General features: G+C 51.5%; 6 protein-coding genes across 6 annotated transcripts; 4 read left to right on the forward strand and 2 right to left on the reverse strand.

Moving 5' to 3' along the window:
* Positions 1-369: 369 nt before the first annotated feature.
* On the forward strand, positions 370-786 carry AA0111_g5903 (hypothetical protein; the record flags this gene model as incomplete). Its single annotated transcript, XM_028652067.1, has 1 exon — positions 370-786. One exon carries the CDS (start codon positions 370-372, stop codon positions 784-786), a length of 417 nt encoding a protein of 138 aa, XP_028506330.1.
* A 2,000-nt stretch (positions 787-2,786) lies between these two features.
* Positions 2,787-4,586, forward strand: AA0111_g5904 (putative proline-specific permease put4; the record flags this gene model as incomplete). The annotated part of the gene is made up of 3 exons (XM_028652068.1): positions 2,787-3,292; positions 3,342-3,691; positions 3,751-4,586. 3 exons carry the CDS (start codon positions 2,787-2,789, stop codon positions 4,584-4,586), a joined length of 1,692 nt encoding a protein of 563 aa, XP_028506323.1.
* A 1,128-nt stretch (positions 4,587-5,714) lies between these two features.
* On the forward strand, positions 5,715-7,985 carry AA0111_g5905 (hypothetical protein; the record flags this gene model as incomplete). Its single annotated transcript, XM_028652069.1, has 2 exons — positions 5,715-7,071; positions 7,120-7,985. The coding sequence occupies 2 exons, from the start codon at positions 5,715-5,717 to the stop codon at positions 7,983-7,985; spliced, it is 2,223 nt and encodes a 740-aa protein (XP_028506324.1).
* A 126-nt stretch (positions 7,986-8,111) lies between these two features.
* Positions 8,112-10,121, reverse strand: AA0111_g5906 (hypothetical protein; the record flags this gene model as incomplete). Its single annotated transcript, XM_028652070.1, has 1 exon — positions 8,112-10,121. The coding sequence occupies one exon, from the start codon at positions 10,119-10,121 to the stop codon at positions 8,112-8,114; it is 2,010 nt and encodes a 669-aa protein (XP_028506325.1).
* A 285-nt stretch (positions 10,122-10,406) lies between these two features.
* AA0111_g5907 (hypothetical protein) lies at positions 10,407-10,806 on the forward strand (the record flags this gene model as incomplete). The annotated part of the gene is made up of 3 exons (XM_028652071.1): positions 10,407-10,517; positions 10,575-10,707; positions 10,760-10,806. The coding sequence occupies 3 exons, from the start codon at positions 10,407-10,409 to the stop codon at positions 10,804-10,806; spliced, it is 291 nt and encodes a 96-aa protein (XP_028506326.1).
* Positions 10,807-11,895: 1,089 nt separating this feature from the next.
* On the reverse strand, positions 11,896-13,893 carry AA0111_g5908 (G2/mitotic-specific cyclin-4; the record flags this gene model as incomplete). The annotated part of the gene is made up of 3 exons (XM_028652072.1): positions 11,896-12,132; positions 12,185-13,732; positions 13,882-13,893. 3 exons carry the CDS (start codon positions 13,891-13,893, stop codon positions 11,896-11,898), a joined length of 1,797 nt encoding a protein of 598 aa, XP_028506331.1.
* Between the last annotated feature and the right edge of the window lie 1,189 nt (positions 13,894-15,082).

A 15,082-nucleotide genomic window follows, 5' to 3' on the forward strand; every position in this document is an offset into this window, starting at 1 on the left:
CCATATTTTATCCACTGTGGTGTTCTAAGGAAATCGGCTATCGCATTGACAGCAGTGGTCGTTTCTACTCAATCCCAAGTCCGAGCCTGTGTGGAATTGGCGGCGGTTCCGTACAACTCGACGAAATGCTGCATGATTTTTTGTCGTAAATACGCAAGCGCAGATCACTGACGAGCATTGCTAAAGGGCAAGACTCTACCACGGCATTCTCCAGGGTGGCTTAAAGTGCTTCAGATGCACTGGTGTTGTTTGTTCCGATACACGCGGTGGTGTCGGCCCCACTTTTTCGGATGTCACGTGTCAGCCCGTTGATCAATCTCGCGTTCAATGTAAAGCTGCTTACCAACCACACATCGTCGCACCACCACGATGCCGTCTTCGGAATACACTGCGGCCAGCGGTGGTGCTCTGAAGCTCAAAGGCGGCGGCGTTGACAAGAAAAAGAAGAAGAAGAAGCCAAAGACTACCGAATCTACAAAACCCTCTGAAGACACATCCATCGACGTCGCGAAACGATCCACTACCGACAATGACGCGCACAAGTCACCTTCAGGCACACCTGGCCGCTCAATCTCGCCCGAGGCCGTAGAAAGATCGATACGAGAGGGCGGTGGAAGACAGAAGACGGAGGCTGAAAGGCGACACGACGAGATGCGAAGGAAGAGGCTGGAAGAGAGATTGAAGAAGGAAGGAGTGAAAACACACAAGGAGAAGGTAGAGGAGCTGAACAAGTATCTGAGTGGACTGAGCGAACACCACGATATGCCCAAAATCGGACCTGGCTAAGACGCGCTTGGGTTGGGTCAATGGCACAACATGTCGTCTATCTGCTGTAGCTTGTCGAACGCACCTCAACAACAATCGCCACGCCATAATGCTTGGATCCAGAGAGCTGATCGCTTCGAGGAAAACGGCACACCTTTGTCTCGCGTATGCGCACACAGAATGGGAGAATGCTTGCGATTTCGTAACGCAATATGCAATCATGCTTATGACAATGAGTGCGTCTTTGGTTGGCGGCTTATAAGATTGTGTGTATTCATACCATAATGTAACAAGTCCAGAATCTGATACTTGACTAGATTAAACCCTCACGCAAACTCTACTTCGCAGACTTGAACTTTGCATGTATCACCCCGCAAAGTCCAAAGATTTCTTTTGTCTTCGATAAGGTCGGCCCGTTGGTCTTGTGTCAATGCGACTAGTGTAGTGGCTTCTCGGCTTATCTAGTCAAGCACCCAGGCATGGCCAGGTACCAGTAGCTTGAACGAGGCGTATTCTCACCGCGTCTACGCGCCTGAAACCTTCTAGAATACTTTTCCATTGGATGTCGTGACCGGCCTCTAGCTTTATCAGTGTACAAAGCCTGACGAGGACACAACTCCTACGCTCGCGACATGGATCACATGTGCAAGTATCACGCCTCGAATACACGCACCTGCCCAAAAGATCGCCTAGGATGATGCTCGGGTCATCACACAGCACTCCGGTCTTTGTGTCTCTAAAATCTTCCATATGATTGGATGGATGCGAGCCTTGTGCCATCAACTGAGAACAATATACGAGTCGCCACCGTCATTTGCAGGTTTACGACTCCAATCAAACCCCTGCAGTGCAGACCGGCGATTCACCTCGCAAGGTAGATTGCGCAGATTGTCCGTGCAATAACCCCATTAGTGCGGAGGGCTGTGGGGGACTGTTGCGCTCATTGCGCGCCTTCTTCTCGCCATCCATCGAAGAGGTACTAGAGCACACGCATCTCTGAAATCGTTGTCAGCTGGGTCGTCTCGATACAACCATCCTACCAGAATTTGAATATATTGCGCGATCCAGGAGGTGTGGCAATACCATCCTAGTACCCCCGCGCGCTAGAAGGCGTTCTAGAAATGCGTCCAATTCGGACAACACCCGTCGCGTCATCCTCAGTCAGCCCACGATAGTGGAATCTGCTGTGATGGGTTGCAATGGATTGTAGCTTGGATCCACCTGCCGAGAAATGCTTAGCGCGTGCCAGGACTCCGCAATAGCTGCTTGCTCCAACGCTATTGAGGCTTGTCTCAATGCCAAATCGCACTTTAAGCGAGTTGGAACGCCCGACGCCCCATTCCGCTGTCGCGTGCTGTTCGAGGTCTCTGAAGTCAACCAAAGAGTGTGCCTTTGACAAATGTCATACAATCAGTACCCGCGAAGTTTCGACAACGCCGGTGAATAGGTTGTTGTACGGGAAACCGCAAGCAGACATGTTGCACAGGAAGCTGTGCCCCTCGTTGAACAGACAAGGCTTGTATCGAAGCTTATCACCCAAGCATCTACCCCAGTACTGTGGTGCCATCCTTATCACCCTCCGGATGAGGTTTAGATAGTTCATGGCGGTACCGCGTGTTTGCTCGGCAACACCGTCTGCCAAGAAGTTCGTCTCATTTGCTCCCAATCACACCTTTGACCAGCAGGATCTCCGGAGCTGCGCCGCGACTAGCCTGCAGAATGACAGTCTCCGCTGTGATCCAGCCCATGCTCTTCTTTTGTGTGCGGTACCCTGGTGTTGGGATAGATATGCTGCAGAGTCGAGAGGCGGCTGTCGCAGGCGCCTAGGTATAAAGATCGTTCTCATAACCCCATTCTCCCGGCCTGCAAGGCTATCATCTTTCGTGCCTCTACTCTTGTTGTGATCCCTTGGGCCTGTTGTCCCTGATAGACTCAGGTTCGGTCCTCTACTTTGTTGGGCACACCTCCTTTGTGCTTCCATCCGCCTGTCACCCCATATCGGTCGCAACAGCACACCAGATATGTCGGTCAACGACTACGAGAAACAGCAGTATGCTGTCGCTGGCGAGACGCCTTCTGACCATGCTGTTGGAGACGTCACCGATACCAAAGGCAATGCCATCAACGAGGCCGCTGGTGTGTACGGCTCAGTTCAGAAAGCCGAGGACTATGGCTACGTTCAGAGAGGCCTCAAGTCGCGCCACATCCAGTTCATCGCACTCGGAGGTACCATCGGTACCGGTCTGTTCCTCGGTATCGGTAAAGCTTTCGCCAACGCTGGTCCTGTCTCTGTCCTCCTTGGTTACACCATTACAGGTGTTGCTGTCTTCGGTATGATGCAATGCCTCGGTGAGATGGCCACTTGGCTTCCCCTACCCGGTGCTATTCCCCAGTATGCTGCTCGCTATGCGGATCCTGCTCTTGGTTTTGCCGTCGGTTGGAACAATTGGTACAACAGCTCTATCACGCTCTGCGCTGAGATCTCTGCTGCCGCTCTGCTTATCAACTTCTGGGATCAAGAAGAGAAGTATGTACCACCACTACTCCGAATGCGACAACAACTAATATGCCACTAGGTACAACCCTGCCATATGGATCTCCATCATCATTGTCATCATCGTCTTTCTTAACATCTTCGCTGTTTCGATTTACGGAGAAGCTGAATTCATATTCGCGTCCATAAAGATTATAACGATCCTGGGACTGCTCATTGCTGGTCTGGTAATCATGCTTGGTGGAGGACCAGACCATGACAGGCGAGGGTTCCGCTATTGGAAAGAGGGCGCTATGAAGGAATACGTTGGTACTGGTAGTACTGGTCGCTTCACCGGTCTTTGGTCTACCCTTGTCAACGCTGCGTTCTCTTACGGTGGTGTTGAAATGGTTGCAGTTGCTGCTGGTGAAGCCGCCAACCCTCGCAAGAACAGTAAGCAATCCCCTTGTATCAACTGCATACGACAGCCACTGACCTTGTACTTCCACTAGTTCCCAAGGCCGTTCGACGTGTCTTCTGGCGCATCCTGTTCTTCTATGTTCTAGGATCGTTCATCATCGGTACCACCATCAGCTCGAACGACCCTCAACTTACCGATGACAACGCCAAAGGTGCCCAGTCATCGCCTTGGGTCATTGCGATGAAGAATGCTGGTATTCCAGTTCTTCCCCATATCGTCAACGCTGTCATCTTGACTTCCGCTACCTCTTCCGGCAATGCTTTCCTGTACACCGGTTCCCGTTATCTCTTCAGTATTGCCCAAAACGGCCAGGCTCCCCAGTTCCTTCTCAGGTGCAACAAGAAGGGTGTACCAATCTACGCTGTCGCAGTTACTGCCTCCATCTCCCTACTCACATACATGAGTGTCAGCGCTGGTGCCAACAAGGTGTTCGGGTGGTTCCAAAACTTAACCACAATCGCATCGCTCTTCACCTGGTGCACTGTCACGTACACATACACTCGGTTCCGGAAAGCATGCATTGCCCAGAACGTTGATCGCAGCACCATGGTCTTCGCGAGCAAATGGCAACCTTACGTCGCATGGACTGCCTTTACCTACTTCGCTCTCATCATTCTCTTCAATGGCTTCAAGGTTTTCACCACCACACCTTGGGGACCCGATGAGTTGACCGACTTCTTCACAGCATACATTGGTGTTGCGATCTTCGGTCTCTTGTTTGCGTTCTGGAAAGTCTTCAAAAGGACCAAGATGGTCAACCCAGCGGAGGCAGATATTTGGAGCGGTAAAGCGGCACTTGATGCGGAGTTTTGGCCTGAGCAGATCCCGCGTAACGCACTTGAGAGATTTTGGTTCTGGTTATGTTGATTGGCGATATGCGCATCAGTGGTGTCTTTGACTGGTAGAGGTCCATGGCTAAACGGGAGATGTTGTAGCAACGAACACTGCATGATATGTTGAATGAATCATTTAGTTAGCTTCAAAGAGTTTGAAAGTGACAGAAGGTTTTGGCTGTAGATGACATTCCACCACTAGCTTGGTGATATTAAGTCTTATATTTCCAGTCGCGCTAGTCGCGCCCTACGGTCACGAAGGTTTGCCGTCGGGTAAAGCATGGACGCCTTACCAGCCACGCAGGCGCGATACTCTTCATCCAGTACATCAACCCTGAACCGACGTAGCGCTCGCCGTGATTTTAATGAAACATGCTGACAATGATGCGCACACTGCCAATGAATCAACACTTATGGCGGCCCTACCGCAACACTTCCGTCTTATCATATTGCTTCTTCTGGACCTCAACACGAGTCGCGCATGTGAGTAGTATTGGGTGCCTGACGCGTACGTACTCCTGGCTATTTTTCCAACCCCGTAAATGACTGAGATGCTTGAGTACATCGCGACAAATCGCAGGCGAGGCCAGTATGTATCTCCATCACTCAAAGCCGTTTTCTTGGAACCAGAAAATCCACGAGCATCCTTTAAGTCTTGAGATGAACGCTTGACAAGGTCGTGTCGTGTGTTGCGCTTTGCAGGTTCAATGTTTAGCCACGGGGGTTGCCGCTAGACCCACATATCTTCCTAATTAGTAATGCTGCGTGTCAGACCCTGTCAGGCCGGCGCCTTTCAATCAACGGCTTCCAAGGCATCAACGTTCGTCATTCAACACCATTGCTAACTCCAGCGCTTCAATCGGTCCAACGGTTAAGAAAATCGTCGCTCAAAATCTGCGACCATCAGACTTTGTTGCACAATTCCTACACAACACCTCAAACATCCACCGGCTATCGTTTGCGCTAGTCGATCTCCAAGTGATTACAAACATGGAATTGCGCAGCTAGCAAGAGCGAATCAGAAACATTATGCGTGAGCATCTACGAGACCCATAATCGAACGAGTATACTATCCTACAACAAGCGGCAACTTTGCCGACACGTACACGGAAGCAGGATGACGAGCCGAGGAGATGATGGCAAGTCGCAGAATCCCTGGACGATGACGAACCAACTCGTCAATAGCCCAGACTCGGAGCCCAAAAAGCCTCAAGATCAACCACTAAACCGCGCCTGCGAAGCATGTCGCATATCCAAGGTCCGATGTCTTATGAATCCGGATGCAAGCTCTACGCAGTGCCAGCGATGCGCGAAGGCGAATAGAACATGTGTGTTTGCGCCGCCAGCTAAGAGAAGGCAACGAAAGAGAACAGATGTGCGAGTTACAGAGTTGGAAAAGGAGATCCAGCAGATGCGTAGCCTTTTGAAAACCAACACACGATCATCCAACGATGTCAGCGAGCAAGAATCGGGAGACGATGACTCAGACGACCAAGGACATGCAGGAGGAAAGGAGACGTCCCCTAGAGTCCCGAGTCGCCTGAGTAGTATAACAGCGACATCAAAGCTGACAGCACCTATCAGCAAACCACCTCCAGTCGACCCCGTTATCACTGGCGCACCTATAAACTTTCCGGGGTCTTCTGACAATGATATCATAGACCGTGGTGTTATCTCCGAAGACATGGCTCGGGAGCTCTTGAGCATATGGCGCACTGAGCTCGTCGCTGCATGCCCAGGTATCACGATTCCCAAGCATTGGGACGTTTTCGATCTACGAGCGAACAAACCCGCACTCTTCCATGCGATCATGGCTGCAGCTGCCCACTCCAAAGGCTCTGCCTTGTCGGACACACTGCATGAAGAAACTGTCCTTCTCTATGCACGATCCGCATTCATCCAGGGCGAGAAATCAGTTCAGGCTATACAAGCGCTCATCGTTACTGTCACGTACTATTCACCTTCCAAGACACCAGGACAGCTACAAATCTATCAGTGGGTTAACATGGCCGCATCAATGGCTTTGGAACTAGGCTTGACATCGAAACCCAGAACGCACGAGCAACTGCCCAAGCGTGCAATCCGATCACTTCAGAAGATATCTTCGCCGGAGGAACTACTTGAGCACTGTCGTACTATCCTGCTGCTCTACATCATAAGTGCAGGCTTCTCGATGAGACTAAAACGACCCAACATACTGCTTTTCAACAGTTGGATGGAAGAGTGCTTCAACATCCTGGAAAAGTCAAAGCTCTTGGATGACAAGAGAATAGTTGCATGGTTGAAACTTCAGCGGATAGCTGATGAGGCGAACACTGCCTTCGGGTTTGACGACGCAAGTACCAGCTTCAGTCTTTCGGAATTGCGCATGCAAATCATACTGCGAATCTTCGATCGGCGAATGCAAGATTGGAGGAAAGCAATCCCGGATGATGTAATGACGTTGAATCTCCAGCTGGAGTACTACGCGGACATGCTATCTATGTGGGAGTTCGGGATGGACGGAGGTCGCTACGACGGTAAGTTGACTTTGATAGATTGCATATAGCTTAGCTAACGTCGTTCAGTCATCGAGTTTCGCAATCGCCACATCACTTTGCCCGCACTAGATGACGACTGTGTACAACCCGAGTCCCTCCTCTCGCGCTCAGCATTACAGATCAACGCGACGACGAAATGCATAAGCGCAGCACACACCATATTAGACTTCTTCATTGCCGTTCCTGTCGACAAACTACGGAAATCACCCAACGCCCTCTTTGTCCGTGCTGTCTACTCTCTGGTGACTCTGATGAAAGCCGAATACGCAGTCGGGACAGATGCCGAGATGGGCGAACTTCTCGAAAGTCAGAGTCTAAAAGTGAGCTTTTACCTTGACACTGTATTAGAAAAGACGAACGAGGCCGGGGGGCCGCCGGAGTGTAGGGTCAGGGTTCCGAGCCATTGGAACTTTTTGCTCCACGAGAAACTGAAGAGTTGGTGGGATGAGTACCAGGAATGGAGGAAAGAGGGGAGACATTTGAAGAGGAGAAAGACGGGCAATGGTGATGATAGCAATACTGCCACGGGGAATCAGACGCCGACGTTTGCGGAACCGACCTCGCAAGTTGCGACTTCCGCTATAGATCCGTCACAGGTTGCTGCACAACACCAAGCACACCAAATACCCATGTCAAATTTTCCTTTGGGCAACGCTTATCCCACGCCGGCACCATGGACTGCGAACGAACTAGGCCTTGATGCAAGCACACAGGCTCAGCCCATGAACGATCAAACAACCTTCTCAACCGACATGGGCGACTTCTCAGCGGCGTTTCAGAATGGAGATTTGTATTTGTGGAATGACATGACGGCAGACAATTTTGGCGGTTGGGTTCCGCAGGGTGGATCCTATGGTCATGCGGGGTTTGGAGGAATGAACAGTGGGTTTTGACTTTGCAAAGACGAGTCCATCTCATGTTGAAGAATAGCATAAACATCGAGAATTTTACTGCGAATGCTACCAAACTTGTGGATGCTTGTGGGAAAGCATCATCCATCATATACATAAATCCATTATCTACATTTTCTTCAACCCACCCTCTACCCACTCGACTACCTTTTCGAGCAACCCAACATCAGCCTTGGCCTGTTCCAGCGCCTCTTCTCCTTCAACTACAAGTGCACCGCCGCCCGATGTCAACTCTTTCTGGAACCGCGCAGCTGTTTGCTTTAGCACATCCAAATAGCGTGACTGGATGCTGTGACTATTGTTTAGTTCTTTGATACCAAGAGTGTCATGCAAGTGTTTCGCTTGCAACAGAAGGTAGTACAAGTTGAGCGCTGCGACATAGAAACCGAGTTCCTGACGGAATTGCATCCATGAGTCTTCTAGACTAGTGTCACCGGCATATTGTTTTGTAAGGTCCGGCCATAAGAACGGCGCGACGGTAGATAGCGCGACAGGTGTGGCGAAAATATTCGTCTCTTCGTGGTCATCATCTGCTGACTCTGCACGTGGGGCGTTGGCTTCGAGAGTCTCGCCCTTCAACCATGACACCGCGCTTGCTTTGAGATTCTCGTACGGACAGTGTTCTAATGTGTCGCGGATGAACGTTAGGCGAACCAGATCATGGGGATGGGAGCGCAGCACAGTAGTGGTGAGGTAGTGTGCATGGCCACGTAAGCTGGGCGACGGCGAGTTTGCAGAGATGAGCGATATCGTCTGTAGGTACTGGGCAAATGACTCGTCATCTTTTGGCTCGCCAATGTTGTTATGCTGGAGTGCTATGAGGCCAAACGTAAGAACTGTATCAAGTAGTGCCTCAGGTTCCATGCCGACAGTTTGCTGACCAAGAGTGCCGATAAAGTTACCAAGGATGGTGGCGTGTCCGGGGAAGATGTCAATAGATAAAGACTGATTTTGTGTGGCTGGTGCATATAATTCTTGTTTGACGCTTTGCGCGGCAACAAGAATCAAGGCTCCTGTTCGTGAAAGGGGTATATCAGCGGCTGCGGCTGGCGGCTCGTCTTCTGTCCCTGGAATGCCTCTTTTCTCGTCCTCTGTGTCCATCACAGTCCGCAGCAGCTCCTCGTACTTCAATCCAAGATCCTGGCTCAAGGCTACAATTTGCCCAAGAATTGCAACTCTGGAGGTCAGATCCTCATCATCTGCAAATCGATCTGCGTATTTTTGGTAGTTGGGCTTATTAGGTATCCGCTGGGGTTCGTACCGCTCCATCAGCCTGCTTGCCCATGCCAGACCTGGAACATCGTCGTCCGATGTCAACGACAAAACATACTCCTCTAGGATGTGCGTAAGGAACGACTGAAGTAGGCGATTAACAAGGTCATTCTCCTCGTTGGTTGGCGCGTCGCTCTGCGCCTCCGGATCTGGCTCCGATTGATTGGTGTTCACACGTAGCAGGTTCCCGCTGCTCCGTCTTGAGGGCAGATGCGGCCGCTTAGTGCCGGAAAGTGTCTTGACGAATTTGACAGCGGATAGGGTAAGGTCTTCAATATGTGTGTTTGCCCTGTTGTATGCGAGCAGCGCGGCCTGGAGGCTAGTTGAGAGGAATCGGCTTGGATACTTCGTCTTGACCCTCCGATGTAATGTTGCTAGTATAGTCAAGAGGACCTCAAACTTCAGTACTGGGAGCGGTGGCACTACGGCTGGTTGGAAGGCTGGACTTGTGCTCGACTCGCCCATTCCGACCTCTGCCGCTTTTGTGCGTTCGCTCGCTTCTGCATCGTCCTCTTCTCCATCCGTGTGGTCGTGTGGCTCTTCGAATTCCAGGAGGCGCAGTGCTTCTGTCACCTTCAAGACACACTCTCTAGGATTGCCCTTTGCGGCGATATCTTGCAAACAGTCTTCCGAGAGCGGCAACAACGGCAGAAGTAAATGGATCAGATCCCAACCGATAGTCGCAGTGAGTTCGGCATCTTGAAGAACTTCATGCAGAACAGGCAGATTCTCCTCTGTCAGGTTGTATTCAATAATAGTAAGGTAGGTGATGGGATCGGTGACTGGCGGGCGTGAGGCCAGAAGTGGATGTTCGTCCTTCTGGACGGGAACTTGGCTTTCGGCCATGACTCGTGGTTTTGGTAGTACGTTCGAGCCGTGTGTGTTACCTGCCCGGTAAAGTTGAAACGAACGGATTAGTATTGATGGTTGAGCGGCGGAAACTGTGGTGTTGAGGACAACCCAGAAATGTTGGATGGGGCTGGGCCCTGACGCAATGCCTACCAGCCCACCACTAGATTCGCGTGCACGCTAGTCCCCGCTTCCGCCAAGACGATCGCTCTTGCCAAAGTTCACTGCGGAGGCGCTCGTAGCTTCGACACCACGAATCGCTTCCACGACACGCTGCCCGCCATGGACGAAAAAGAAGAGACCAACGAGCCCCTCGACCTTGTGCGCCTCTGCATTGACGAAGTTGTCATTGTAAAACTGCGCGGCGACCGCGAGCTAAAGGGCAGACTACATGTAAGTCGCAAAGCTGTAGCTCGTATACCTAGACGGCCAAGCTGACACGGTGTTCAGGCATACGACTCGCATTGCAACCTCGTTCTCGGAGACGTAGAAGAAACCATATATATTGCAGAGGAAGAGGATGATGAGCAGGAGCCCCGCGTACGGACGGTCAAGAAGCAGAGCGAGATGCTGTTCGTAAGAGGTAGGAGATGTACACGGCGTCTGCAATTGGATCGAGGCTGACGGCAGACCAGGTGACTCAGTAGTCTTGATCGCACCAGCGGAAGGAGCATCGCAATGATCAGTATACCACAGTTTCTCGAACAAACAGAATTCGGCATAAGCAAGGGCGCAATTGGCTGGTTGGGGGTTGGAAAAGCGACAGCGGGATAAGAATGATGCAGTCACGTTTGAGATACCCGAATGCTGAGTTGTAGGGCGCACTCGCTGGCGCAGACTCAATGATGGAGGATAGTAGGATGTGTATGTGGAGCTATCAAGACATTCAGCGCAGGCTTAGACATATCCTCCGAAGCTCTCTCAAGCCCAGCTAAGGAGGTGCCCGCCAAACAAATACAATCATCAAGATTGACGATTGATCACAAGCCCTAAGCCTCATATCTCTTCACCGTAGGGTCTCACACTCATCATTTAAATAGGCACTGTTTGAAGCTGCAAGTATTAAACGCTTTTCTTGACTCTACAGGAAAGTTCAAACTAAGAACCTCATTGTGCCAGGCAAAACGCAAATAGAAAAACCCATACGCACATAGTGCGATGCCCATGTAAACTCCTGTACGTCGAAGGTTGACCGCTGAGACCCGGCCAAAGAGGAGCGACAAAAACGGAAAGGGAAAAAGAACCGCCACCATAAGCGTGATACCGCGGGAGTGAGAGAATTAAACTAATATGAGCGGGTCATGACCTCGTTTCATCGTGATGGGGATCCGGAAACGCTTTCCAATGGAAGTAAATACAGTCGAAGGGAAGTTTACCAACTGCATGAGAACAGTGCCGAGAGTAGAGGACCAGTGACGGGAAAGAGCATTGACGGAGAATGAAAAGACCTAGGCCGGATAACCGTAAACTCCATGCGCCGGGTGTCCGAACGAAGGTTGGACTAATGTAGACTGGGAAGATTGCTGATGTTGACCCTGTTCCAAGAAGCCGCCAAAGCGCCGTGTATCCGTGAACAATAAGCAAGAATGGAGAAGATTTCGATGGTGACCATGCTGATGCTGATGGTGAGTCGCGGCAAACCGGTTGACTTGTACTGCCGGACTCTTGACTGGTGGGTGCTGGTGAGTGACCTCTGGGAGTTGCGCTGTCGCACGAACCCTGAGCCACGTTAGAACACAGTCAAGTCAGAGCCATATGGAGACAAGTGTATTCACTTTCGCCTCCATGTTTGGCTCGCCAGGCTGTCCCTAGACACAAAGGGCAGAGAGAAGCCCTTTGAGACCTCCGCCTCTACGAAGATGGAAGCACGCTTATAGCGCTTGTCAGTGTACTTCTCGTACACAGCAGCGTGGTGCTTCTGGGGATTGTCGCAGCACTCAAGGATTACCGTTATGAGTTGGCGAAGTTGGGTCAATGTGTATCCAGAATAATGTACGTGTGCTTGCGACTAGGAGAATATTAGCATGGCTTGGTGACGTGTACAGACGATATGAACTTACCCAGTCACCCTTCTTCAGCATGAAGCGAGCGAGACAGTGAGCACCAGCGGACAGAAAGCTGGGAGCGCAACCGACAAAGCGCTCATCCATAACGGTGATCTCCAAAAAGTACTTTGATAGAGTACGAGTCTCCAGGTCGTAGTCATCTGCCTTGCTGATGCGGCGGAGAAAGCTCATTGGGCCGGGCCAACCCAGTTCAAACTGAAGCATGCTAAGCATGAAGCGCTCAGCTTTCAGAACCTCGTCGGCAGTGTAAGCACCGTCGACCATGTATACGATCTCCTGCACTGAAGGACAGTTGATCTCCTCGTATTTGGCAGCGACGAAGAGAGCAGTGGCGCCGACCAGCTGCAGCTTGCCGAGTGAGACCACCTTACATGAGAGGAAACGGTCGACATAGTTGACAGCGAGGAAAAGTGTTTCCGGAAGAAGGGTGAAGCGGTTGTGGACCTGGACAAGCCAGTCCATCAATACTGATCGCATCGACCATTGTATCTCGGCCTGGTGATCCATATAAGAAGCGTTTGGCTTCATGCGCTCCTCAAGAGAGTGCATGTATTCAAAGATCTCATCACCGTACTCAGCGACCATGGAGGTGTCCCACTGCTCGTCTTCCACATCTTCGTCACTCCGATTTGCCTCGACGAATATCTTAGCAGCCTCTAGCTCGCGTTTTGTCTTTGCAGTGATCCTAGGCGCAAGGACCAGGGTAACACCACCAGTCGTGTTGTCGCCACGCGATCGAAGAGAACGAGCAGTAGTGTAGCCGTCGGCATCATAGTACTCCTCATCTTCCTCCTCGTCCCAGTACTCTTCTTGGTCGAGGTCGTTGACCTTGGCAAGCTCTTCGTTGCGTTCTTGTTCCAGGACGCGCGCCTGCTCCTCTAACGCATCCAGGTATTCGTACCTGTCGTCCGCCCCATTTTTTGACTCGGTCTTCTCTTCCTCTTCAGGGATGGTCGCTGCCTGCTGGGACTGTGCTGGGGCACGGTCCACGTTGGGAAATGAAGATGGCTGGGTAAGGAGAGGTTGGCGAGCAGGTACATTTACAAGAGTTGTGTCGCTAAGGGGTTCTGGCTGCGGCTCCTTGAAAACAGCTGTGGAGGACTTCTTGGACAGGGCTTTGCGGGCGTCGGCCGTCGGTTGGTTGGCGTTGACATGCTTGGGAACAGCAGACGCGACTTCACTTGTCTCCATTGACGCGTTGGTCTTTGTTGTGACGTTTGCTAGAGGGCGTTGCGCCGGTCGTGCTAATGCACCAGGCTTCGTGATTTCCTTGACTGTGACGGCAGAGGTTTCCTTGAGCACCTCGAGGCCCTTCTTCTTTCCGGTGACCTGCATGTCATCCTTTGCTACAGGCTGCCGTGTAGTATTGCTGACATCGCCAAACACGGTCCGCTTGGCTGCGACCGCCTTGATGCCTCCGACCTGCATCAGTGTAGATAGTGCTGGTGTTGACTTTCCGCGCGAGTGCAGAGCCTTTCCAGCTGGTAATTGGGGTAGCGCGTTCTCGTCGCGTACACGGAGAGCCCTCGCAGGGCGTTGTGGCTGTAGAGAAATCTGTCAGCGGATGTCGAGGGAAGACAGTCTGGGTGACCCCGGATATGCACGAAGATGAAGTGGCATCGCCGACCTCGCAACGCGTCAGGCAGGGTTGCGCGCCTAATCAAAGGCAAGCAGAGAGGGAAAGAGCTTACCTTTGCGTCCATTATGTTCTCAATGTGTCGGTTATGACAATAGTCTCGGAATGTATGTTTTGATGACAGTGACGGTTGCGAAGTGGACGATAGGGGCAGCGGAAGTCGAGCGCTACAAAACAGTGGTCGATATAAAGAAACTCTCCATCTAAGTTGGCGGCGATGAGATAGGCGGGTCGACGATGTCGGATGGCACGAGGAGTGGTGTTGACGACAACAAGAGCTTGTAAACTTATATGGGAGCTTGGAGCTTCTGCGCGTTCAGATCCAATGTTTATTTACTGTAGCTCTGGGACAGGGATATTGGCCGCTAACCCGACATGCCTAGTGATGGTGCACGGTTCGCTCTTTCCCGAAGACGCTTCCGGGGCTCACGTCATAGCCGAAACGCGTATCCCAAATCCCATCACAAAGACGACCTTGCAATGCGCCCACGTACTTGTTAGAGATGATGCATCAAGAACTGGTCGAAAGTATCAATACTTATTTTGGAGGATTTTGCAGCAATTTCAGCCATTTTGAACACCTGAATCGATAGATACATGTACCCCGCCAAAGCCTTGGGTTCGACGCGTCAATTTGAAGATGAGTCAGCCACACCACGCGAGCTCACGTGGCGATATCCCGACAGCGAGTTGTTCTAAACATCTTGTTTACCTGTTCTATTGCCATAACAACATATAGAGTCATCCTCCAATTGCTTTGGATGGCCTCAAATGTGGTCGCGATCACAAAGGTGGCCTGGAACTCGCAGACACGATCCGCTGTCGGGCGCCCACAGCCTGTCGATCAGTGCACTGCCGCCAGATATCAAACGGCAGCCTACGCTTGTCTTTGTTGCGCTGCCGTTGTCCCAGGCAGTATGGAGAGATGTACTGTGTCTGGGGAACGTTGGATGCCCTGAAACCGGCGCTGTTATCGCGTCTTTCCTTTGCTTTGTCCCCGCGGCGCTGTATAGGCCGAGAGCCTCACCGACTAACTGTGTGGACCGATGACATCCGTAGCGAGATCGCATGGAGCCAAAAATGCGCACAACGTCTTTCGAAAAGGTCCGCGACCAGGATCCCTACTGAAACGTCTTTGCGCAAAGTGCGGGAGACATACAGTTCTTGATCGACCCCTCATCAGTTAAAGTGGTTGTCCGAGCGTTAAGCCACGGATTCGCGAAGTCGCATGCCGCGCTACGTATGTACCTTTGCCA

The sequence above is a fragment of the Alternaria arborescens genome, assembly GCF_004154835.1.
Source record: "Alternaria arborescens strain FERA 675 chromosome Unknown contig_12, whole genome shotgun sequence".
NCBI classification, from domain to species: Eukaryota; Fungi; Ascomycota; class Dothideomycetes; order Pleosporales; family Pleosporaceae; genus Alternaria; species Alternaria arborescens.